Raw genomic sequence first — 27640 nt, forward strand, 5'->3', positions numbered from 1 at the left:
TTTGCCTTATTAAACTTAGTTGAGTATTCATGTAAAATATCTCTCCAAATCTAAGACAGGTTTCTCTAAATATTTAACAGTAATAAACTAAAATGTGCAAGGACATCATTGTTTACTCAAAATGTCTGTTCTACAAAACTCATCTTAAGCCCTCTAACCTGTCTTCCCATTTTCCCCATGACAGATGAAACCAGAAGAATAAATGATTTCAGCAAATCTCTCCCACATGACCACATTCATTCTCATTGGAGTCTCAGAGCGACAAGAGCTTCAACTTCCCCTCTTCTTCATCTTCTTTGCAATTTATGGAGTGACTGTGACTGGAAATGTGGGAATCATCACACTCACTAGTATAGATTCTCGACTTCAAACTCCCATGTACTTTTTCCTCAGACACTTGGCAATCATCAATCTTGGCAATTCCACTGTCATTGCTCCCAAGATGCTGGTTAATTTCTTGGTGGAGAAGAAAACCATTTCCTACTATGGATGTATAATCCAGCACGGAGGCTTCATAGTGTTCATTGTTGCTGAGATTTTCATGTTGGCTGCAATGGCCTATGACCGCTATGTGGCTATTTGTAATCCTCTATTATACATGGTTGTGGTGTCACGGAAGGTTTGCATTCTACTTGTTGTTCTTACATATATTTACAGTTTAATTACAGCAGTGACTGTAACATCCTGTGTTTTCTCAATGTCTTACTGTTCTTCCAATGTCATTAATCATTTTTACTGTGATAATGTTCCTTTGTTAGCATTATCCTGCTCTGACATCTACATCCCTGAAACAGCAGTCTTCACTTTTTCAGGAATAAATCTCTCCTTTTCAATTATTATAGTCACTGTGTCCTACTTTTTCATCATTTTGGCCATCTTGAGAATACGTTCAGCAGAAGGGAGAAAAAAAGCTTTCTCCACCTGTGCCTCTCACATGACAGCTGTCACTGTTTTCTATGGGACACTCCTTTTCATGTATTTACAACCGCAATCAAACCATTCCTTAGATACTGATAAAATGGCTTCAGTGTTTTATACACTAGTGATCCCCATGCTGAATCCTATGATCTATAGCCTAAGGAACAAGGATGTGAAGGAGGCTCTGAAGAGAATTCTCACCAACCCTTGCCAAACTTTTAAAATCACATAAATTTAAAAATATATAACTAAATAAATATACAAGTAAACCACAAAATGCATAGGCTAAACAGGAACCATTATATAATGGGGAAATCTATAAATGACCAGAAATATAAAATGTTAGATGAGAATAAGTGAGTTTAATAATTCAAAATGAATATACATGGGTGTTGAATTCAAATAAAGATCTTTGATCTTTGATTTTGATTTTAAAAACCATATATTAACATTATTTATTTTATTCCAAATTTACCAATTATGTTTAATTTTATTCAGCCAGCAATCCAAAGAGGGCTGTGTATTTGATATCTGTCAGTAATAATTTGAAAGGAAGGTACAAATAGAAAGGTAAATTAGGAAGGAGAAAATAAGTTTAGGGATCAAAAGCAGATAAGACCCTAGAATCAAGTAAAATTGGATAACTTAAATGTAGAACCTACAAAATGGAGGACCAAGAATTTCATCTTAATTTCTTGGGACATTTTAAAAAACTTCCTATTGAACTAAATGTTTCTAAGATGACACAGGAGTACAAGTAGAAGAATAGGAGCTGTATGTGTAGCTGTATGTGTACTATTATCCTGATAGGAGAATTTAAGTTTAATGAGTTTCCTTAAAAGTATATATATATATACATATACACACATATATACCTATATACTTATATACATATATACATACATAGTTATATACTTGTATACAAACATATATACTATATATAATGTATACACACATATAATACATATATATATCTAATATATAATATATACACACATATATTATATATACATATATACACACATTTATAATTTATATGCATATATACACATATAATATATGTACACACATATATAATATATACACATATATAACATATATATATATAATTTTGTTGAATGATCTAGTGATCCAAGTTTATTCAAATGCCTATTAATATTATAATTAGAAGTAAATGTTATAGCATTTTCACTATTTTTGTTGTTTGAATTTTATTTTGCTTCTCTTTTTTTAACTGGTTTGATTTGATCTTTCTTGTATGGCACAATAATTATATAAATATGTATGCATATATTAGATTTAACATGTATTTCTACCATGTTTAACATATAATGAACTTTTGCCATCTAGGGGAGGGCATGGGGGAAGGGAGGGGAAATTAGAACACAAGGTTTTGCAAGGGCTAATGTTGTATAATTGTCCGTGCATGTGTTTTGAAAAATAAAAATTTTTAATAAAAAAAAAAGAAGTAAATGTTATTTTGACCCTTTTTTTTTTTGCTTGTAAATAAGCATTTATTAAGAGTCCATTATGAACCAGGTTCTGAACTAATTTTGGGAAATAAAAAGAAAGACTCTCGTTGATCTTAAGCTCACTTTTAATTGGAGATATATTTAAACCAGTATTACAAACCAACTATAAACAAGATAAGTTGTAGATAAAGAACAGAACAAAAATACTAGAATTTGAAAGTAGAGTGGGAATTATAATGCCACAACATCATTATGAAACCATCACAAGCTTGTTGAAAGCATATATCCAGTATCTTTTAATGGATTAACTCCAATTTGGCTAGCCCAGTCCTTTATGGTCATTAGTTAAGAGTCAGACAGGATGGATAAGGGTTCCCACAAAATTATACTTATACATCTGATGCAGTTATGATTTTGACTAGATCTTTTTCCTAGATTATATAGTCATTTTTTCATTTATTAATTTGAAATGGAAGAACACCAAATAGAAGGATTTAGGGAAAGACAATGTGACCAGTACAATATATATGTTGCAAGCATTTTTCTCTTCAATAAGTTGAATTTATGGATTTTAGTATAGAAAAATAGCTCCTAATGTGGTCTCTTATTTAAGTAATTAAATGTATCATTCCCATTTGCTTAGATTTACGTATTGAAGTATTTGATAGATTTTTTTATGGACATGGTAATGAAAGAAGAAATAACTCTGTGTGGTAAAGAACCCACATCAAGACTCCCTGTATATCTTCTGTCATTCTTAGCAATTAAAAAAACAAACAAACAAACAAAAAACATTATGTTATCCTTGAATTCTTCCTTAAATTCATTATTTTTCTAATTTGAAATTCAGTTAATGTTAGGTTCTTACTAAGTGCTAATGAGATAATGAGATATTAGGTTCTTACTAAGTGCTAAGTCGGTATTTAACAATTCTCCAGTTCTGGCCTTTCCTGGTAGTTTGACTTGTGAATTCCTAAGGAAGAGCTTGTGTGCTTGGGAGGAGCAAGCTCATTGGTTGAAGTGGTTCTTCCCAGAAGCCCTTGCATTATCCCATGCCCATTCTCTGGGAGGATAAAAGAGGACATCACTCCAGAGATAGGAGAAGTCTCTACTCTACATCAGGCTTGATGGGGCTCTCTGCAGGAAGGGAAGTCACTTCTCTGGACAAGAGTTAAGGGCAACTGCCTGGAGACAATGGTTCTCTACAGGAAGAAGAATCTGTCTGAGATATTTGAGATGACACAGCAGATCTCCTCCCAGAGAACCATCAGCAGCTTCTGGAGACAACAGCACACTACAAGTTAATGTATTTGATTGCTGGAGTAACAATGGATCATAAAATTCTCAAATACATAAAAATAAAATGCAGAGCATCTGTTCTTGACTCCTAAAAATTATTTGTATGAAACAGGAAATCATATCTGTTGGAAAATTAAAGTTTAGAATATTATCATGTATAAAGGTCAGTATGTCTCCTTTTGTATGATAATTGTCTAATAGCTCTTGGGATAAGGTAGGAATTTATATATTAATCCAGATTATGATTGCAACTACCTGGCAACCTCCCCGAGGTGATAATATAGAAGTCATTAAAACTCTTGTATACTTCAGGGATAATGCCTCAAAAGGACCTAGAAATCTATAAATTCTTCTTTGACCAGCTGGCAGAAGGAACAATATTATCAAGCCAGAACCAGATGTGAAATTCAAGGCGAGAAATAACTTTAGTCTTTGTCATCATATTAGGCCTTTAATATTAAGAATTCAACAAGCTTCCTAGATTCAGTTATAGGACAATAGAAGAGATCACTAAAGTCTCCAGATTCACCAGATCTGCAACTACTGCACAGAAATGTAGAAGTTTGATGCAACAAACAATATAGTTTTTAGTGAAATGGCACATATTCAAGTGTCACCTCAATCCAAGAATTGTTCCCACTATGAGGGTTCCCAGAAACAGTGAAAAGGATATAAGATAAAAGCCAGTGGATGAGTAATGAATGAGTTGCAACATAGTGGTCCTAGACTTTGATTTATAAAGGCCTGAATTCAAATTTACCTCAAAACACTTGGTAACTTTTTGACCCTTCTCTCAAATTTACTTTCTTCATTTATAAAAAAGAGATTGAACTCAGATACCTCAGAGGCTCTTTCTAATATTGAATGTATACTTTGATATCTCTCCTACTTCATGATCTTTTAGATACAAAAGGCTCTTTCTGGTATCCAATGTATAATTTGACATCTCTCCTACGTCACGATCTTTTAGATACATTCTTTGGCACATTTACCTACTCCAATTCTAAATGTTAAAATATGTTAGAGAATAAACTATATACTTCATATGGTGAACATCAAAGATAATGCATAGTTTAATTATATTTGACAAAGAAATTTTTACTTCATTGTTGCATTAAGGAAAAATACAGAGAAGAAAATAAGTCTAGAGGTTGATATTAGAGAAGCTTTTAAACAAATAAGATGAATTTGTTGTATAAGCTTCAAAAGAAATACAAGCCATATAAAATGCAATTGTGTGCTTTCCAATGGGATTGACTTTTTTCAAATTCTTTATAGGAATAACAATTTTTCTGATTGGCAAAACCAGATGTTTTGAAATGTTTAAAAAGCAAATATGTGCCCTCCTCATGGCCATTAAAAATCCTTTTATAGAGAAATAGAATGTTTTCTCATTCTTCTTTTTTGACAACTTTAAAGCATCCCCCACTCTTTATCATACCTTCCTAGTCACACTCTCCATCCTAGATTTACTCAATTTTACTCTTTTTTTTTGGTTTTCTTTCTATGAGTGGGGCCATCTAATCTTAGTTTCCTTGATCAGTGTTTTGCCTATCATCTTAAGTTTTACGAATGTCTGTAAAATCTGTAAAAAAAATTATATGTAAAATGATGAACATTATAGAATCTATCAAAGTTGATTTAGATAATAAAATAAATTATTTTTTTTGTGCATCTGAAAGAAGTTCCACAAATAGAATCGATGATGATGATGATGATGATGATGATGATGATGATGATGATGATGCATCATTATTATAGAAATAAAATTAACCCCTTCTAACTTCAGAAGGCATCAGGATATTTAGGTAGGAATATTTTGTAATTTGATTACTGAAAATGTTAAACTAGAAGGCAAACCATATCTTTTAATTATTTTTGGCAAATCTTTGATGTACCAGAAACCAAAGCAAGTGCATTGTTAACATTTGTGATAAAATTCATGTAAGAGACTATTGGATACTCATATGAATGTAGATAGAGATTTTTACACAGGGCCAGAGTTGGAGAACAGGACAGAGTGAACAGGACTTTCTACATGATCTGTAAGCCAAAACTTTTTGTTTTAAACATACAAATCTCACAAAGTATAAGGGCTTTGCTGGAGTACTTCCTCTGCACTGGAAATGAGGGAAGTGTATATTCAATGATTACCCAAGTTGGCTAAGGTTCAGAATGACCCAATTTTAAAAACTTCTTGAAATGGCCACCTCAATGTAGAATTATCATCATGTCCTATACTGCCTCTAAAAATCTTAAACTTCCAAATAGAATTACTTTATTTTTATTTCCTTTTTTTTTTTTTTTTTTTTTTTTTTTGGTAAGGACAAGTTTCAGAGAGGATTATTTTGTCTCTCATTAAAATAAAAAAAAATCATCATAATTCCCTTTCCTTACTGTCCTCTCATATCTGTCAGTCTTCATTCTGTATGTTAGCAAATCCCTCAGCTTTATTCAGTTCATGTGGGAAGCAGATGCTAGTTGCCTAGATGACCAGCTCCAAGTCCATGAATTACTAAGGGTATATGATTCTTTTACTTTTCTAAAGCCTTCAAATTAATATTTCCCCCAAGAAACAGTGGTACACTTGTTATGGAACATCTCAATTTTTATTTATTTTTATATTTTTATTTATTGAATCATCCATTAAATCATTTACTCATTTAAAAATATTTTTGATTGATGAATTTGCTAATTTATCACTTTCAATTTGGCATTTTAATCACTCTAGGAAATACCAACTACTTTTTCTTGGAATAGAAGTTAATAGCTACTCCACACCATTCAATGTTAGAGATCTACCCATGGCTCTAAGTAGTCATGGGATTTCAAAGGATCAAACAACTAGCATATAAATATATCTTAATAGTAAGCCTCCAAAATCTTCATTCAAATGTCATACAAGAACATTTGGTCCTTCATCATTGAATTAATTAAAAAACAAAACAAAATAAAAATACATGCAATCATGGTCAAGAATTCTTATAAGTAAGGGAGGGGGGTGTGAACCAGTAAAGAATGGTCACTAATGTATACAACTCCATACGACTTTGGGTCATTCTTCAATTAATTTTCTTTTTTTTTTCCTTGATTTCTTCGTGAGGCATGTGGGGTTTAGTGACTTGCCCAGGTTCACACAGCTATTAAATGTTTGAGGATAGAATTGAATTCAAGTCCTCCTGACTTCAGGGCCAGTGCTCTCTCCCCTGTACCATCTAGCTACCCCACAATGGGACATTTTCATTAAAAAAGTAAATATCTTTAACATGACTTTATGTCTTTGAAAATGGTGGGAATTTAATAAAAAACAAGAACAACAAAAAATCATAAAACTGGATTGATTTTTATAATTCAGGGAGTAAAAAAAGTACTAAGAAGAAGCTATAAGAAATGAAGTTTATATTTTATTTTATAGTTGTTTTTTTTTTTCAGGTCTTTGAGAGGTCACATTAGGAATCTGTAGATATTAACAAAATTTAACATTTCCTCAATGTAAAATATGATCCTTTCTCCAATTCAATGATGGAAGTTTCTTTGAAGGTATTCACATTTTCAACTTGTTCCATTTCTTGGGGGTAAAGAACTACATGACATATTAATTATATAAAGCAGAACTGCTTATGGAAAATCTTGTTGTCATATATTGGGGATAGGAGGAAAGAAGTTCTTGAATTCTATAATTTGGTTTCAAAGTCTTCATTAGTATTATTAATTTCATCTGTTTATCATAATTTCCACAGACACCAAGATTATATATATAAAATGTAATGCAAAATTTAAAAGCTATGATAAAGATATATACTTAAGGAAGTATACTTCATTTCCCCCCCCAGGATATATCTTTAGACCAAAGAGCTGAAGGAGTGAATGAAACTGCAATGAGCGAAGTGTTTGGATTCATTTTCATGGGTATCACAGATCTTCCAGAATTACAAATACCTCTCTTCCTGGTGTTTCTTTTCATCTATTCTGTCACAGTGATGGCAAATCTTGGCATGATCATCCTGACTAAGATTGATTCCCATCTGCAAACCCCCATGTATTTTTTCCTTAGGCACCTGTCTCTCATTGATCTTGGTTACTCCACAGCCATTGGCCCCAAAATGTTGGTCAGTTTTATAATGGATAAAAATATAATTTCCTACACCGGGTGTGCAATTCAACTATTTGTCTTTGTTACCTTGATCATCAGTGAACTTTTTGTGCTTTCAGCCATGGCCTATGACCGATACGTGGCTATCTATAAGCCCCTACTCTACACAGTTATCATGTCAGACAGAGTGTGTTGGATACTTGTGGCTATCCCTTACCTATACAGTACCTGTGTTTCTCTACTTATTGCTATTAAGATTTTTAATTCATCCTTTTGTAGATCTAATGTAATCAGGCATTTCTACTGTGACAATCTCCCAATGTTGTCCCTGATTTGTTCTAATACCAGTGACAAAGAACTAATTATTTTGAGTCTTTCTGCTTTTAATCTATTTTCCTCTCTCTTGATTGTTCTTGTTTCCTATGTATTTATTCTTGTGGCCATCCTTAGGATGAATTCTGCTGAGGGAAGGTGCAAAGCATTCTCTACCTGTGGGTCTCATTTCACTGTGTTAGTTGTTTTCTATGGGACACTAATCTTCATGTATTTGCAGCCTAAGTCTAGCCATTCCTTTGATACAGACAAGATAGCTTCATTCAGTATTTTACACTCTTGTGATTCCCATGCTCAACCCTTTGATCTACAGTTTAAGAAATACAGAGGTGAAAGCTGCCTTGAAAAGAACTCTAAGAAAATAAATTACATTTTATTATTGTTAATATACAAAAGGTTTCTAGTTAATTATAAAAGCAAAAAAATGTCAAAAATGCATGAATATGTAGAAAAAATGAAGCAAGAGATTAAAAATAAAATAAAAATTCCAGGAGGAAATGAAGAGAACTGAATATAAAACAAAGAAATAAACCTTGCCCAAAAAATAGATTCCATAAAAACTAGAAGAGACCATCAGAAATCAATAATTCTGTGAGACAGAAAAAAATAATTAGAATAAAAAAGAGATTAAAAAGGATTTTTTAAAAAATGTGTGATTTTATAAAAAACTGAATTAGAAAAATTTGAAGGAAAATTATTTAATAATACTTTTCAAATGATGAATTTTAATTTTTAAAAAATAGTTTCAGTCTATTGATTCATAAATGATCTCTTATCACTAAGTTTCATTAAATCAAAATGAAATTTACACAGATCTGTTAGGTTCTTACTAAGTGCTAATGAGATAGTGAGATATTAGGTTCTTATTAAGTGCTAAATCGGTACTTAACAATTCTCTAGTTCTGGCCTTTACTGGGAGTTTTACTTCTGTGAACTCCTGGGGGGGAGCTTACATGCTTAGGAGGAGCAAGTTCATTGGTTGAAGTAATTTTTCCCAGAAGCCCTTGTGTTATCCCATGCCCATTCTCTGGGAGGATAAAAGAGGGCGGCACTCAAGAGATAGAGAGTCTTGTCTGGGCCAAACCTGACATGGCTCTCTGGAGGGAGAGAAGAATCTCTACACGAGGTCAGAATTGATGGCAGTTAATTACAGCAGATCTCCTCCCAGAGAGTGATTGGCAGTTTCTGGAGACAACAGCACATTACACAGATCTTTTAGAACTACAGGACAAAATAAAGATGAATATCAAGCACCAATTACTTCCTGGAAGAAACACCAATAGAAAAAGTACCAGAAATGTCATAAAGAATATCAAGAGTTTCCATATTATAGGAAAAAAGGACTACAAATATCTAAAATGAAGTAGCTCCAAAAAAAAAAAAAAAAAGAAAACCTATAGGCAAGATTATATTTAACATCTTACACAAAAAATCAGAGGACAATATAATACAAGATTCAAAATATCATACATAATATAATAAATGTTATATGCTTATGATTTAGAATAATTTACACTGTAAAGCTGAATTTAAATCATATGGGGGGATAGGAAGAGAAATCTACATAAGTAGAAGACTTTCAAGATCCTTAATTAAAAGACCAGAGCTGAGTAGGAAATTTGAAACAAAACATGACTAAAATCATTAACAAATACTTATTAAGCAATGACAAATATTATGTACTGAAATTCTGCAAAGATTTAGAATTGTAAAAAAGGAAAGGAAAAAAAAAAACAAAACAAAAACAAAAACAAAAAAACAAAACCAAAAAAAAAAACAACAAAACAAAACTTTGCTTCCAAGAAAGGCACTAATTACATGAGTTGAATGCAATGCTAATAGATTAATGGTGACCAGAAATATAGAAACTTAACATTTTAAAATTGTGTTGAGATGTTGAATTCAGAAAAAAAATTGAGGTTTATTAATGATTGATTTAGGTCTAAGTGTTTTATAAGGACAAAAGAGAAAGTAAAAGAAATAATATACTAGAATAAAAAAGAGGATGAAAGGAAGAACTTATTTCTTAAAATTGTAGCATTAAGAATATAAAAATAATTCTGAGGAAAAGGAAGAGGGAGTGGGTATCATACAAACCTCATTTCTGAAATGGTGAAAGCAGAGTTTAATATGCATACATCTGTACCCACAGTAAATATATATAAATACTCCACCTTAACAGAAAAACATGGAAATAGTATGGGCAATACTTATAATCCAAGGTATCCAAAAAGGGCTTTGGTTTTCTTAGCAATTTTGAGTTTCCTTTTCAATGGAGTTCTTCAAACAATGCATGGATAATAATTTTTGAGCATGTTATAGACAGTCTTTTTGTCCAACCTTGTAGGCTGGAATACATAATACATAATGCATCACTATATGGTGACATGATAATTGTATTCTGTAGTGTACAGGTTCAATTAAATGACTGCTAAGGTCTTCTCTAATACTCAAATTTTAAAATTCAATTGCGAGTCTCCTACATGTCATTTTAATTTTATTTTTTGTTTTTTGCTTTTTGAAATTTTGAACTTAAACACCCAAAATAATATCTTATCTACACAAAATTGAGCATAATTAGGTTTTATATGAGGTTTTTATATGAATCTGTGAATATTCATTTCAAACTACTTTTTTGTTTAAATATATAGCTATACATATTTGTATAACTATATATGTTTTGTATACATGTTTTACTATTGCTTATCTTTCTATATTTCCTCTTTTCTCTTCTTTCTATTAAAAATAAAGGTGTTTCTGTGGTCCATTTTTTTTTTTGGCATCACTATTTCAATCAACTTTTCAACTCCCATTGTCCCTACAATTACAATTAAAAAAAAAAAAAAAAAGAAAAAAAAGATTTTCTCTTTTGAACAAATTAGCATAGTTGAGCAAACAAATACACATAGTAGCTAAGTCTAAAATGAACTTTTATTAATATTGTGTCCAAACTGGGTAACATGTCATCATAGGTCCTCTGAATACATGTTTAATATGTTTGCTCATCCACTTGATCAGAGTTTTAAGTGTTTACACTATTGTAGTTGATCCAAACTGTCTTCAGGATTCCATAGTGCTTTTCCTCAACATTAATTTGTATTTGTAAAGAGATAATGGAATGATATCTTCACATCCAATAATTCTTATTAGGAATTCCCTTACCCCTTGATGTAAATAAGTAACTTACCCAACCTCTTTTTACTCAATTTCATGAAAGCTGATTATAAAGCTTGGTCATGTGACTCAACAATTCCATTCCTTCTGATAAAACAGAGGACCCCAGTTCCTTTAGATTATCCTAATTTTAAGGCCAAGCCTATAGCAACACAAAGTATTATGTTTGTGTTATGGATAAAAGTCATTTGTAAAGAGATTAAATACTTGGCACTGCAGCAAGTAGCACATACTTAAGTTGGTAAAACGAGTGGTTTCCAATGCTCAAAAAACTTGCAAATGTTAGAAATATTTGAACACAGGTCCTCTGGACTCTAAGCCTTACAATGTCTACTCAGCATGACATCTATATAAGGACCAATATAATCACCATCATCATCAATAATCATCATTCTTATGATCATCACTATCACTATCATTGTAATTTACCATAGCTATGATTATATATTGTATTTTAATATTTGTAAAACACGCTTTATATTCATTATCTCACTGATACGATAGCAATGTGAAGTAAGTGCTATTAAAATCTTTGTTTTATAGTTCAAGAAATGGATGTTAAATGACTTATCTAAGGTCACATAACTAATGAGTCAGTATTCATTTTCACGTCCCAGTACAAAGCCCCACTGTACACTGTGACATTTTGTTGTCCATCTCCCTCAATAATTTTCATCACTACCATGATCTATATTCAAGTACTTATAAAAAACCTCCAATGGCATTGGTATGTCTTGGGCATGAGTAAATATCATAGAGGTAAAGATCAAGGAAAATTTCATATTTCAATCAATCATGATGTTAAAAACAACAACAAAAAATAAACCCTGTAAGGATGGATAGCAAATTCTAGACTTGAAATGAGGTATGTATTAACCAAAACTTTTGATGTTCTAGGAAGTCCAGATTAGATCATTTTTTTTTTGCTTTCTTCACATCAAAGTTTAAAGAATTCATAAAAATATAAAAGTAATTCACTTGGGAAACCATAAATTTCTGTTATTTAACATAGAAGATTGGGAAACAAGATATGGAATATGACAGAAGACTTTGCTGTCTAAGTCATAAATTTTCACCCCAACTACAATAATATAGAACAACAATATTTTGCCCATATATCTTCTTTATAAATGTCAACATGAAACAATATTAGATCTGTCCCCAACCCTTTTAGATTCAGCTAAACTAAGTTTCTAGCCATTAACTCATGCTCATTCATAAAATAATCAGAATTACTTCAAAATAGAGTGGGTTGAATTTTGGTAATGAGTTTTGTTTGGATTCTGCTATGCATCCACATTATAGTGATATTTATTAAAATGGATCTTTGATCAAAAAAACTGGGGTGCATTAATAAACTTAGGAATCAAGCATTTATAAAGTCTTAAGTATGTACCATAAATTGAACTAATAATCTCACAAATAATACTTCATTTGATCCTCACAACAGCTCTGGGGACTGGGTGCATTGTAATTCCAATTTTAAAGTTGGGGAATTAAGGCTGACAAAGGTTATGTGACTTTCTCCTAGTTGCTTAAAAATAATTTCATTAGTTCCTCATAAAACCCCTGAAAGTTAGATATTATTACTATCCTTATTTTGTATGAGGGAAAATGGGTAAATAAGAGTTAAGTTGCTTGCTAAGAGGAATAGAAATAGAACATATTTGACCTCAGATTTTCCTGACTGCAGGCTTAGCACTCTATTTTTTGACCCAGCTGTTCCCTTTAGAGAATCTAGTATGTGAACAATTAAAATAAGTTATTTTGTTGACTATAGAACCCTCTCAAGTCTTTGTAATGTCTATGTACTTGTTGTAACCAAAATATCTCACCCCAAAAACACAAGCATACAACATAGTAGATATTTAATAAATAATGTAATTATATAAGCCTATTAACATTGTTAAATCTCTAAATCTGTGTAATTTTCATGACATGATCCTATACAATTCATCAAACCTCTCGAGGGCTCCAGGGACAAGACTTCATAGGAAATGAGAAACCCATAAAGTCTCTAGTCGTTGGCAATAAAATAACATGAACAAGTCATAGAAGATTCTAACTTCCAGATAGGCAAATAGCAATATTTTTTTTTGTTGTTTGTTAACTTTTCAGTGCAGCAAGTATTAAAATATTAAGCCTAATCAATTCAATTAAACAAAGCTGATCACAATGACTACTATAGGAATGACTAGGTTAATATAGTGGTGAATTATTTTAAATAGAAATGGCAAACTCATTATAGCAAAGCCATTACATGAGAACTTCTAGGTGTGAATAATGCCACAGATGTTATTTTTACAGAAATCAAATAGCTTTTTTCAAGTGGCATGGGTAGTTAATAATATATGAGATCCTGATGATATTTAAGATTAATGTTATGCAAGTAGACATCAACTGAAAAACAAGCATAATGTTTTTAAAAATGCTTTTGTGTTTCTGGGAATTCTGGGAATAAAAAGTCTAAAATAATAAGACTCATTCAGTATTAGCATGTAGTGTACATTTTAAAAAAACGATTAATCTAGTAATGTTGTATTCATTCATTATATTTACTGGAGCTTTTTCATGTGTCTATTATTTTTGAATCCCTATTCAATTAACTTGTAGTATCCTTGGAGCAATAGTATCTCTCTCACACAGTCATTTAACATTTATGAGTAGAAATAAAAGACATTTTTTTGATTAGTGTTGAATAGTGGATGGAAGGCTGAAGATGTGTTTGGCCCTAGCACACATGATCACGTTCATAAACGTTCCTTCCTTCCTTCCTATATTCATTATTTTCTGTATGCCCAATGTCTATCATAGTGTGTATGACTGAATACTTGCTTCTTGGCAATTGTTTGTTTGACAGAAATTCTTATGGTATGTACCTGATTTTGATTCTTCTTCTTTTTTTTTAATATTATGCTGTTTATGATGTGCCTTTTATATTTGGGTTCTAAATTCATTATGCTTTCTTATGAAATATAATAGGTTTATTTAGTTATATAATATAATATATAATGATATAATAATAATAGCTAACATTTAAATAATGATATTTAATAATACTCTGTGAGAGGCCCTGTATTAAGTGTTATACAATTATTTTTTCATTTTATCCTCATAACAATCTTGGGAGGTATTTGGCAAATAAGGAAACTAAAACAGAACTTAAAATGTTTCCCCCATGATCACAGAATTTATAAGCATTCTCAGGCTGAATTTGCACTCAGTTTGTCCTTTACCTGTAATCCTCCAATGTTTTACCTCTAACCAGCATGTCACCAGGCCATCACTATATAAGATGTTAGTCTACATCTAATTTATATCTAATTAAGGTATTAATATACATTTAATTTATATCCAAATGCTTTTTAGGACTTCTAGAAAAGCAGTTCTCAGGCCAGGAATTGATATTATAGGCTTTAGTGAACAGTGGACTATTGGATTAAATTCTTCATGTTAGCATATGTCTTGTATTCTTTGATCAGTAGTGAATGATTTTGATGATTTTGATCATTTGGAGAAAAAAGAAATAATTCACCTACTCTACTTCCCCTGCAATTGCCCTGTTGATAACATTCCAGGAAACAAGATTCTCCTATCATCTTCATTCCCAAGTCACATGTCCAGGATATAAACACTTGGGGAGATAATCTTCTCAACAACCTGATGAGCCCTGGTTTATACTTGTGTCTACCTCAGTAATCCTTACTTCCTCAAAAATGCCAGCCTCTTTTAAAACCAGGTTTATCTTGGGACACCAAAGATGCTTTGGATTTGGGGAGAAAAAGAAACGAGATTTGGCTAGAAATATTTTTCCCTCCAAAATTGACAATTGGATCTATATTTGGTTAAGTATGTGTTACTTTTTGCATATAACATTTTGTCATTTTTTTCATATTCAAATATATTTTGAAAGTATTAATTTTCCAACATTTATTTATTTATTTCCTTTTTTATTATTTATTTTTTTTCTGGTTATACCTGTGCATTAATATTTTTAAGCACATGTTTCTTCATGAATCATATTGGGAATGAATAATTAAAACAAAAGGGAAAAACCATGAAAGAAAAAAAAAATAGATGAAAAAAGTGAGCATAGCATGTGTTTATTTACATTTAGTCTCTATAGTATTCTCTATGGATACAGAAGACATATTCTAGCTAAAGTTTATTGGAATTGCCTTGGATCGTTGAACCACTGAGAAGAACCAAATATTTCATAGTTGATTATCGCATAATTTTGCTGTTACTATGAATAAAGTATTCCTGGTTTTGCTTGTTTTTGCTCAGTACCAAGTTTGAGTAAATCTTTCCAGACTTTTCTAAAATCAACTTGTTCATCATGTTTTAAGAACAATAATATTCCATTAAATTCATATACAATAACTTGTTTAGCCATTGCCCAATTGATGGGCATCTACTCAGTTTCGAATTCCTTGCCATTACAAAAAGGGCTGCAAGCATTTTTATACATGTGGGTTCCTTTTCCTCCTTTATGATCCCTTTGTGATATAAGTCCAGTAGAAACACTGCTGGATCAAAGGGTTTGATAGCTCTTTGGTAATACTTTCAAATTGCTTTCCAGAATGGTTGGATCAGTTCACTACTCCATCAGCATTGTATCAGTGTCACAGTTTTCCCACGTTCTCACCAACATTCATCATTATTTTTTCCTTGTATCTTAACTAATCTGAAAGTGTTTAGTGATACCTCAGAGTTATCTTAATTTGGATTTCTCTATTCAATAATGCTTTAGGCATTTTCCCATGTAACTACAAATTGCTTTAATTTCTTCATTTGAAAATTATCTGTTCATATTCTTTAACAATTTGTCATTTGGAAAATGGCTTGATTTTTATAAATTTGAGTCAATTTCTCACATAATGAATCCTTTATCAGAAACCTTGGATATAAAAATATTTCCCCAATTTTCTACTTTCCTTCTAATCTTGGCTGCATTGGTTTTGTTTGCACAAAACAGTTTTAATTTAACATAATCAAAATTATTCATTTTGTATTTCATATTGTTCTCTAGTTCTTCTTTGATTATAAATTCCTTCCTTTCCCATAGATCTGAGAAGTAGCCTGTCTTTAGTTCTCCTAATTTGCTTATAATATCATGACTCTTTATGTCTAAATTATTAACCTATTTTGACCTTATCTTGATAAAGGTTATTAAGTGTTCATTAATACCTTGTTTCTGTCATAAGAAGAATCATTAGGAAAATCTATAAAAGCTGACAATGATGCTTATACTGATGACAGTTTCAATGATGATGATTGTGATGGTAATAATAAAAATCATGAAGTGAAGTGCAGTAAGAAAAAAAGAGGATTGATGATGATAAATTGTTAGGTTCTTACTAAGTACTAATGAGATAATGAGATATTAGGTTCTTACTAAGTGCTAAGTTGGTACTTAACAATTCTCTAGTTCTAGCCTTTCCTGCAGAGAGCCGTGTCAAGCCTGATGTAGAGCAGAGACTAACTTTTTTCTTCCAGAGCGGCCCTCTTTATCCTCCCAGAGAATGGGCATGGGATAATGCAAGGGCTTCTGGGAAGAACCACTTCAACCAATGAGCTTGCTCCTCCCAAGCACACAAGCTCTTCCCTAGGAATTCATAAGTCAAACTACCAGGAAAGGATTTTTAAAAATATGATGAAGGCCTCCCTGAGTTGAGAGAATGCCCAATATTATATCTATATGTATGTATGTATGTATATATATGTATATATACATACATATGTATGTATATATACATATGTATGTATGTATATATACATATATATATATATATATATATATTTTTTTTTTTTTTATATTGGACATTAAATCCAGAAGGCTTAGTTCCAAAATTGTGCCTAATGTTTATAGGCTAAATAACCTCACGACTTCAATTAATATGTTTGAAGCTCAAATTTATCGTCTAAAATGGTATTAAAATATCTATTAATGCAACTTCAGAAAGTTATTGTGAGGCTTCAGTAAGGGAATGTTTATCAACTCTATCTATAAATATCAGCTGTTATTCATGCTATTTTTCTTCTTAGACCTATCATAAAATGTGCATAATGAAAGCAGTTGGATATTATTCTCACTGTTCTGAAATAATATATTTAAAAGGAAACAGATAATTCAGACAAAAATAAATTAAAAAAAAATAATTGCTCTTTGCAAAATCACTTTACCATTCTAAGTACCTCATTGTGAGAGGCTATTGCCTCTCTTAAAAATATTTACTTTTCTTTCCCAGTAAGATCAGGAGTGAAACAAGGTTGCCCACTATCACCATTACTATTCAATATAGTGCTAGAAACGCTAGCCTCGGCAATAAGAGCCGAGAAAGAGATTCAAGGAATTAGAGTAGGAAATGAGGAAATCAAACTATCACTTTTTGCAGATGACATGATGGTATACTTAGAGAACACCAAAGACTCTGCTAAAAAGCTATCAGAAATAATTCAGAATTTTTGCAGGATACAAAATAAATCCACATAAATCTTCAGCATTTTTATATACCACCAACAAAATGCAACAGCAAGAGATACAAAGAGAAATTCCATTCCAAACAAATGTTGAGAGTATAAAGTATTTGGGAATCCATCTACCAAAGAAAAGTCAGGAATTATATGAGAAAAATTACAAAACACTTGCCACAAAAATAAAGTCAGATTTAAATAATTGGAAAGACATTCAGTGCTCTTGGATAGGCCGAGCGAATATAATAAACATGACAATACTCCCCAAACTAATCTATTTATTTAGTGCTATACCACTCAGACTCCCAAGAAACTATTTCAATGACCTAGAAAAAATAACAACAAAATTCATATGGAAGAATAAAAGGTCGAGAATTGCAAGGGATCTAATGAAAAAAAAAAACTTAGAGGAAGGTGGTCTAAGTGTACCTGATCTAAAGCTATATTATATAGCAGCAGTCACCAAAACCATTTGGTACTGGCTAAGAAATAGAACGGTAGATCAGTGGAACATATTAGATACAGAGGACAAAAAAGGGTACATCTATAGCAATCTAATCTTTGACAAACCCAAAGATACCAACATTAGGGATAAAAATTCATTATTTGGAAAAAACTTTTGGGAAAACTGGAAATTAGTATGGCAGAAATTAGATATGGATCCACACTTAACACCATATACCAAGATACAATCAAAATGGGTCCATGAAAGACATTCAGTGCTCTTGGTTAGGCCGAGCGAATATAATAAAGATAACAATACTCCCCAAACTAATCTATTTACTTAGTGCTATACCAATCAGACTCCCAAGAAACTATATTAATGACCTAGAAAAAATAACAACAAAATTCATATGGAAGAATAAAAGTTCGAGAATTGTAAGGCAACTAATGAAAAAAAAAAAAAAAAGTCAGAGGAAGGTGGTCTAAGTGTACCTGATCTAAAACTATATTATATAGCAGCAGTTACCAAAACCATTTGGTACTGGCTAAGAAATAGAACGGTAGATCAGTGAAACATTAGATACAAAGGACAAAAAAGGGTACATCTAAAGCAATCTAATCTTTGACAAAGGCAAAGATACAAACATTAGGGACAAAAATTTATTATTCGGAAAAACTGTTGGGAAAACTGGAAATTAGTATGGCAGAAATTAGATATGGATCCACACTTAACACCATATACTAAGATAAGATCAAAATGGGTCCATGATTTAGGCATAAAGAATGAGATCATAAATAAATTAGAGGAACAGAGAATAGTCTACCTCTCAGACCTGTGGAGGAGGAAGGAATTTATGACCAGAGGAGAACTAGAGATCATTATTGATCACAAAAAAGAAGATTTTGATTACATCAAACTAAAAAGTTTCTGTACAAACAATACTAATGCAAACAAGATTAGAAGGGAAGTAACAAATTGGGAAAATATTTTTAAAAGGAAAGGTTCTGACAAAGGTCTTATTTCCAAAATATATAGAGAACTGACCCTGATTTATAGGAAACCAAACCATTCTTCAATTGATAAATGGTCAAGGGATATGAACAGACAATTCTCAGATGATGAAATTGAAAATATTTCCACTCATATGAAAGAGTGTTCCAAATCACTACTGATCAGACAAATGCAAATTAAGACAACTCTGAGATACCACTACACACCTGTCAGATTGGCTAAGATGACAGGAACAAATAATGATGAATGTTGGAGGGGATGTGGGAAAACTGGGATACTGATACATTGTTGGTGGAGTTGTGAAAGAATCCAGCCATTCTGGAGAGCAATTTGGAACTATGCCCAAAAAGTTATCAAACTGTGCATACCCTTTGACCCAGCATTGCCGTTATTGGGCTTATATCCCAAATACTAAAGAGCGGAAAGGGACCTGTATGTCCCAAAATGTTTGTGGCAGCTCTTTTCGTAGTGGCCAGAAACTGGAAGATGAATGCATGTCCATCAATTGGAGAATGGTTGTGTAAATTATGGTATATGAAGGTTATAGAATATTATTGCTCTGTAAGAAATGACCAGCAGGAGGAATACAGAGAGGCTTGGAGAGATATATCAACTGATGCTGAGTGAAATGAATAGAACCAGAAGATCTCTTTACACTTCAATGTTGTATGAAGATGTATTCTGATGGAGGTGGATACCCTCAACATGGAGAAGATACAACTCACTTCCAGTTGTTCAATGATGGACCGAGACAACTATACCCAGAGAAGGAATACTGGGAAGTGAATATAAACTGTCAGAACTACTGTCTATCTACCCAGGTTACTTATACCTTCGGAATCTAATATTCACTGTGCAACAAGAAAATGGTATTTATACACATGTATTGTATCTAGTTCATATTGTAACACATGTAAAATTTATAGGATTGCCTGTCATAAGGGGGAGGGGATGGAGGGAGGGAGGGGATAATTTGGAAAAAATGAATACAAGTGATAATGTTATAAAAAAATTACTCATCCATATATAATGTCAAAGAAATTTATAAATAAATAAACAAAAAAAATAAAATGCTAAAACTTGTTTTTTGTAATAACTGTGCTTTTCTTTGGGACAAATACTACACACAAACTTCAAAATACAAGATTTGAATTGGCATGATAGGAAAACAAGATTAATTCATATAAGTTGTATTACTATAATAATTAAAAGTATAGAATTTCCATGACAACTTTAATAAGTCTGTAGCATTTTTTGCATGTTTGTTGAAGAAAATAGGTAATAACTGTTCTTCAACAGTTACCCATGATTATCTTTTCTTATATCCTGTTAGATAAATAGCTTTAGAGAATACCATCTCTCAATGATATCCACAGAGTGGTGAAATGACTTTAGGTTAGATTCTGTTTTGTTTGGCTTTATACTAATTCTATAATGTTTAAGAGTTGTCTGAATAATAATCAAAGCACTTTCCTTATACACTATTTAGACAGATTTTAAAAAGTACGAATAGTAGTTGTCATTTGTTAATAGTATTCATATCTATAATTTTATTGAAGCTTTTAATAAACACTATTTTGCATATGAAAGGAAAGAGCCTCAAATAATTTAATAAAAAAAATTCAGGTCATCTATCCCATAAGCACTGGAAACACTGTTGGAACCAAGTATCCTAATTGTAACTTCGACATTTTGAATTGTAACTCTTTTACTTAGTTGCCTTTCAACAGAGAGTATAGTTGCCAGAAATGATTTTGCTCTACCAGTTTTTTTTTTTTTAATATATCATCATTTATGCCCAAATCATGTACCCATTTTCACCTTATTTTGGTATGGTGTGTGCAATGTAGTTCAATGCTGAATGCTTATTTTCCAGTTTAACTTGCATCTAGTCCACCACTATTTTTAGCCAGTATCGAATAGTTTTGATGACTGCTGCTTTATAATATAATTTTAGCTTTGGCATTGCTAAGCCATTATCTCTTATATGCTTTTTTCCCCAATAATTCCCTTGATGTTCTTAACCTTTTGTTCTTCCAGATAAATTGTTATGGTTTTTTTCTAGTTTGATAATTATTTTGATAGTTTGACTAAATATGTCCAATTCTGAGAAGGGAAATCCCTCACTACTTCAGTTTTGTTATTTCTTCCTGTAACTGGCTTAATGTTCTTCAGGAATTTGTATGCTCTATCACTCTATCTATACATTTAACATGTATGCTCTATCACTCTATCTATACATTTAACATCATTACTACTTCATTGCTTATGGTACCCTTTATCAAAATGAACTTTCTATGTCCAATGGAATGATTAAGTTGTTCCCTCTTAAAAAATAATAAGATCAAATTTCAGATAAAACTCATCCCTCTTCTTTTTTTTCCCCCAATCATTGTAATAGGTGTTATGCCTCTTTATGAGATCTAAATTATTTCATACTTCCCCTTTTTTCTTCTTACAGTACAGACTTTTTTCCACCCCTTAATGTCTTTGATATCAGCATGTCAGAGTCCATTCACATCTTCTGGCCATATGATCCCTATCTCTCTCTGCCCCAGTAATATATAATTCTCAAGAGTTACAAATATTGTTTTCCCATATAACAATGTAAACAGTTTAAATAATGTATATTTTCCCTTTGGCTTTCTATACTTCTCTTGAGTCCTGTGTTTACAGATTAAATTTTCTATTTAGTTTTGTTTTTTCAATAGGAATGATTGAAAATATTTTACATCTTAGAATATGCATCACCTCCATGGAAAGATGATGTTGAGTCTTGCTAAGAATTTAGTTAATTATTGGTTGTAATCCCAGGTCCTTTGCCTTCCAGAATATGGTATTCCAGGTCCTGCAATTCTTTATTGTAGAATTTGCCAGATTCTGGGTAATCCTGACTTTGTTTGACAGCTTGCAATATTTTTTTTTCACTTTGAGACTATAGTTTTGGAGTTTGGAGTTTGGCAACAATGTTCCTTGGAGTTTGGCAACAATGTTCCTTGGAGTTTTGCTTGTGGGATCTCTTTCTAGAGGGTATTGATGGATTCTTTCAATGAGAATTTTGCCCTGTTTCTAGAATATTGGAGCAGTTTTCTTTGATGATCTCATGAAGAATGCTATCCAGGTCCTTTTTTTGGTCATGGCCTGCAGGTAGAAAAATGATTTTTAAATTATGTTTTTGGATCTATTTTCAGGTCAGCTATTCTTTTTATGAGGTATTTCCCATTTGCTTCCTTCCCCCCACCATTCTTTTAGTTTGTTTGACTGATTCTTCATGTCTTATAGGGTTATTAGCTTCCATTTAACCCATTCTAATATCAATCTGTGATTTTCTTCAGTTAACTTTTGTATCTTTCTTTCCATTTGGTCAATTCTACTTTTGAATGTGTTGGATTTTGTTTTGTTTTGTATTGTATTGTTTTGTTTTGAGCATTTGGACAATTGCATTTTTTAAGGAACTGCCTTCCTTTTCCAAACTGTTGAATTATTTCTTGTATACTTATTTCTTTTTTTCATATGTTTTTTAATTTAAGTGTTTTACTCTCTCTTTTATTAAAGCTGTTTACTTTCAAAACATATGCATAGATAATTTTTAACATTCACCTTTGCAAAACCTTGTATTTTTTCTTTCCCTTCCCCTTAAGCCCCTCCCCTGGATAGCAAGTAATCTAATATGTTAAATATGTGTCAATCTTTTATACATGTTTCCACAATTATCATGGTGTGCAAGAAAAATCAAAACAAAAAGGAAAAAAATATTAGAAAGAAAACAAAATGCAAACAATAAAAAAAATGTTAAAATGCTCTCTTGTGATCTGCACTCAGTACCCACAGTCCCCTCTCTGCGTGCTTAAGGCTCTCTTCAACAAGACCACTGGAATAGGTTTGACTCACCTTGTTATTGAAAAGAAATGTATCTCAGAATTGATCAGCAAATAATTGTTGTTGCTGTGTATAATATTCTCCTGGTTCTTCTTACTGCACTTATCAGTTAACATAAGTCTCTTAGGCCTCTCAAGAATCATCATGCTAATTGTTTTTTTATAGAACAATAATATGCATTAACTTATTCTGCTATTCTCCAATTGATGGGCATCCACTCTGTTTCAATTTTCTCCCCAATACAAAAATGGCTGTTGACCTACATGCACAAAAAAATGTTTACATTTTCCCTTTTTGATGATCTCTTTAGAATACAGCCCCAGTTAGACACTGCTGGATCAAATGATATATACAGTTTAATAGGCCTTTGAGTATAGTCCCAAATTTCTCTTCAGAATGGTTTAATTAGTTCACAACTCCACCAACAATGTTTTAATGTCCCAATTTTTCCACATTCTCTCCAATCTTCATAATGTTTTTTCCTGTCATCTTACCCCATCTGAGAGGTATGTAGTGGTACCTCAGAATTGTCTTAATTTATACTTCTCTTATCAATTATGATTTGTATATTTCAAACAACTAGAAAGGGTTTCAATTTCTTCATCTGAAAATCACCTGTTCATATACTTTGACCATTTGTCAACCTAATAACGTTTTATTTTAGTCAATTCTCTATATATTTTAAAGATTAGGACCCTTGTATAATTTTTTTTAAGTTTATTACTTCTCTTCTAATCTTGTCTGCATTGCTTTTGTTTCTACAAAACCTTTTTAACTTAATAATCAGAATTATTCATTTTGAATTCCATTATGTACTTTGGCCACAAACTCCTTCCTTCACAGATCTGAGAGGTAGACTATCCTTTGTTCCTCTAATTTGCTTATAATTTATATTTATGTCTAAATCATGAATCCCTTTCAACCTTATCTTGGTATAGGGTGTTTAGTTTGTTTTAGTGCCTAGTTCCTTTGATACTAATTTCTGATTTTCCCAACATTTTTTGTCAAATAATGAGTTATTTTCCCAGAAGCTGGAATCTTTGGGTTTATCAAAGACTAGATTACTATGGTCATTGGATATTGTGTCTTCTGAACCCAACATAGTCCACTGATTGACTCTTCTATTTCTTAGCTTTTCATGAAATTAGGTAAACCTGTTCATTAACATGTAAAATTCAGTAAATTCTTTTCTTTTAGGGACACGTATTCATGGAGATTGAGAAAACAAAGTCTCATTTTTTCTCAGACATCTGGCATTTGTTGATCTTTGTTATTCCACAACTATTGGGCCAAAAAGGTTGGTTAGTTTCATAGGGGAGAAAAACATAATTTCCTATAATGGATGTGAAGCACAGCTATTTTTCTTTGGGATTTTTATTGCTAGTGAACTTTGTATCCTGTCAGTCATGGCCTCTGATTCACATGTAGCTATCTGTAAGCCTCTGCTCGAAGTGGTCATCATGTCAGAAAGGGTCTGTTGGATATTGGTGGCTATCACCTACCCGTGCTGCATCATGGTATGTTTGAGTGATCTCAACTGAAACTTTTAAATCATATTTCTGTGAATCAAATATAATAAGACATTTCTATTGTGACTGGCTCCCTCTGCTGTCCATTGCATGCTCAGACACAAATGAGATGCAGCTAATCATTATGAGCTTTTCTGCCTTAAATTCTTCCCTCTTTATTATCCTCATCTCCTACATTATCATTCTTGTGGCCATCCTCAAGATGAACTCCTCTGAGGACAGCAAAAAGCATTCTCTACCTGTGGCTCTCATCTCACAGTGGTGATTATATTCTATGGGACACTTCTTTTTATGTATCTGCAACCCCAATCCAGCCATTCACTTGACTCAGACAATATCACTTCTGTTTTTTACACTTTAATCATCCCCATGATCAACCCTATTATTTATAGCTTGAGGAACAAAGAGGTGAAAGGTGCCTTGAAAAGACTTTTTAAAAAATGATGTTAGAATTATCTTTAATGTCCAATGCAAAGTGTGATTCCATTGCCTTAGCAGAAACAAGTAAATTTCTGCTAATTTTATAACTTTTGCCAAGTTTTTTTTTTTTTTACAGAAAACTTCTATCTTAATATGAAGTCAGATAATGATAGTTATCACTTTTTATAGTGCATTCAGAGTACATGCACAGATTTTAAAAGTCTGTCATCAATGACTATAAACTTTAAGTGAAACAAATATGAGAAACAACAGTTTATCTTCTTTTGAATATGCCTTATTCTTAACAAATGAATCCTTATTGAAATCAGTGTCCTCTTTATGACTTCCAGCCATTTCATATGGACATTTCTAGGAAACAGGACAAGTCAATTCCCTTTTAATAATAATATTTATTCAATTTTGAATAAAAATATCCATTTATCTTTCCCGAGTCCCAGATATTTTATTCTTGGGCTAGAATCAAAAAACAAAACAAAACAAAAAACACTAGGATATGCAGGGTGTGTCAAAAATCTTAGTGCAAATTTTAGTATTGAAAATTTGAAAAGAATTAATTTTGGGAGGTTCTATACCATTGCAGGATATAGATTAAGATAATAGATCTGTTACTTGTGTCCTGTGATATGCTGATCAATAAGTATTATTTTTGGCTTGCACTTTTATACAAAATGTAGTAGTTTAATGAAATAAAATTTAATCACCTTTCCAGTAAACATTTAAACTTTGAAGCTATTCTTTATGCAAACAAAATGGTATCTTCTAAAAATCATGACATGTTATGAGTTTTTGCCTCTCCGATATTATTTCATCCTTCTGCTCATTTTGGAAGTTTTCAAAAACCATTCTAAACAATGTCACCCAAAACAGGACACAATGGTGCAAAGGTTGTCTCATCAAGCAAAAGCTTAAATGCAAGAGGACTGTCCCATCCTATATAAGGATGGTCAGTCTTTCTTAATGGAAATCAAATTATTTTCTTAGACAATATATACTAGCCTTGATATATTCAAGTTGAAATCCACTAAAAACTCCAAATTTTCTTCAAAAAAAAAAAAAAAGTCTAGAAATATCTTTCCTATTGTTCACTTGTAGTACTATATATATATATATATATATATATATATATATATATATATATATATATATATATATATATATGAGAATTTACATTTGTCCCATTTGAATTCCTTTACATTTTAATCTCGTGTTAATGTATATCAGAAATTAGAACTTTTAGGAGAAAGTGTAAAAGGCTAGAACTGAGCAATGCACTTGGATAATGAAGCACATGAGACTAATTGCCAATTGGACAGTTCCCTATTAACTTGTTTGAAGGTTGACCCTCCCCAGCTGTTCTGTGCTGACTTGATTGGTGGGACAAAGAGGGGAAAGTGACATATGTGGGAGGAGGAGGAAGAGGAATTGAGACAAAAAAGCTGAATCAGTCTCTCTGGGCATTTGAGGGAGGAAGGTGTGTGTGAGGTTGCTAGGCCTAACCCCCTGACTTTGACAGTAAAAGATCAAGAATAAAGATGGTTAGTGATCCTGACTCTGATTTCTGGGAAGACAGAGTTCCAGCAAGAAAGTCTTGATTTCCCCCCCACACCCCAGAAAAGAGGCCTATAAGCAAAAAGCCCTGAAATTTTGCTGGCTGCTTATATAGAAAAGAACCTGTTTTATAGATGTAAATTTGCTCTGCTATTCCCAATTTCTACCCCAGATAAAAACAATTGTGTATTAGTCAGATTGGCAATCTTTTCCCTAATTTTCTTCATTAAGAAAATACTTGGGGAAGAATTTTGATCAGGAATTCTGGAGATTGTTATTTCAATTGGCCTGAATTATAGAAAGTATGAGGAGGGAAAACATTATGGTATTTAAAATGTGTCTTATAAAAACATTAGACAAAGTGCTGACAATTTCCTTTTTCTAAATAATGGGCTTTTCTTATAGATTGTCACAGCACACAAATCAGGCAACACAATTTACCTTGGTTTGATAGGAAAACAAAATCATTCTAATAAGAGTTTCATAGGCTTTGCATAATAACCTTGAAGATTCTCCAGCTTTTTATTTCTATTAAATAAAAAATAAATAAGTGATAGCTTTTCCCCAGCAGTAACTCAACCTAAATCCTGTGATTTGAAACAATTTCATAGTATATCCATTGCAAATGTTATTCTTACTATGGTAAAATCATCTTAGGGAAGGTTTTATTTTGTTTTGTTCTGTCTTGTCTTTTTTTTTTTTCTCTTAAAAAGATTATTTCAGAGTAGTAAGAATCATTAATGTATTTTCATTATACAGCTTTTTAAGAAAGTCTAAGAAGTTGCCATTTGAAGACAGTTTATAAATATTTTCTCACAAATTAGTTGTAATAAATATTTTAACATCATTTCACATATAAAGAAATTGAATCTCAAAAAAAATTAATAATATGCTGAGGTCATCTAGCTTATTAACTTTGGGTACAAGGTTGGAACCAGGTCTTTATTATAAATTCAACTTCTGCATTTTACTTCTTATACAACGCTACCTCTCAACCCAAGGGAATCTAATTATTCATTGT

At 31.8% G+C, this 27640-nt stretch overlaps 1 protein-coding gene and 1 pseudogene across 1 annotated transcript; both read left to right on the forward strand.

Annotated features, from left to right (window-relative positions):
- Positions 1-202: 202 nt before the first annotated feature.
- On the forward strand, positions 203-8480 carry LOC141547515 (uncharacterized). Its single transcript, XM_074275911.1, is given in 4 exon segments — positions 203-1129; positions 1729-1824; positions 7523-8374; positions 8376-8480. Coding segments are annotated over 4 exon segments (1980 nt in total).
- A 4423-nt stretch (positions 8481-12903) lies between these two features.
- On the forward strand, positions 12904-25074 carry LOC141547516 (olfactory receptor 8K3-like; annotated as a pseudogene).
- The last annotated feature ends 2566 nt before the right edge of the window (positions 25075-27640 follow it).

This window comes from Sminthopsis crassicaudata, chromosome 6 (assembly GCF_048593235.1).
Source record: "Sminthopsis crassicaudata isolate SCR6 chromosome 6, ASM4859323v1, whole genome shotgun sequence".
NCBI classification, from domain to species: domain Eukaryota; kingdom Metazoa; phylum Chordata; class Mammalia; order Dasyuromorphia; family Dasyuridae; genus Sminthopsis; species Sminthopsis crassicaudata.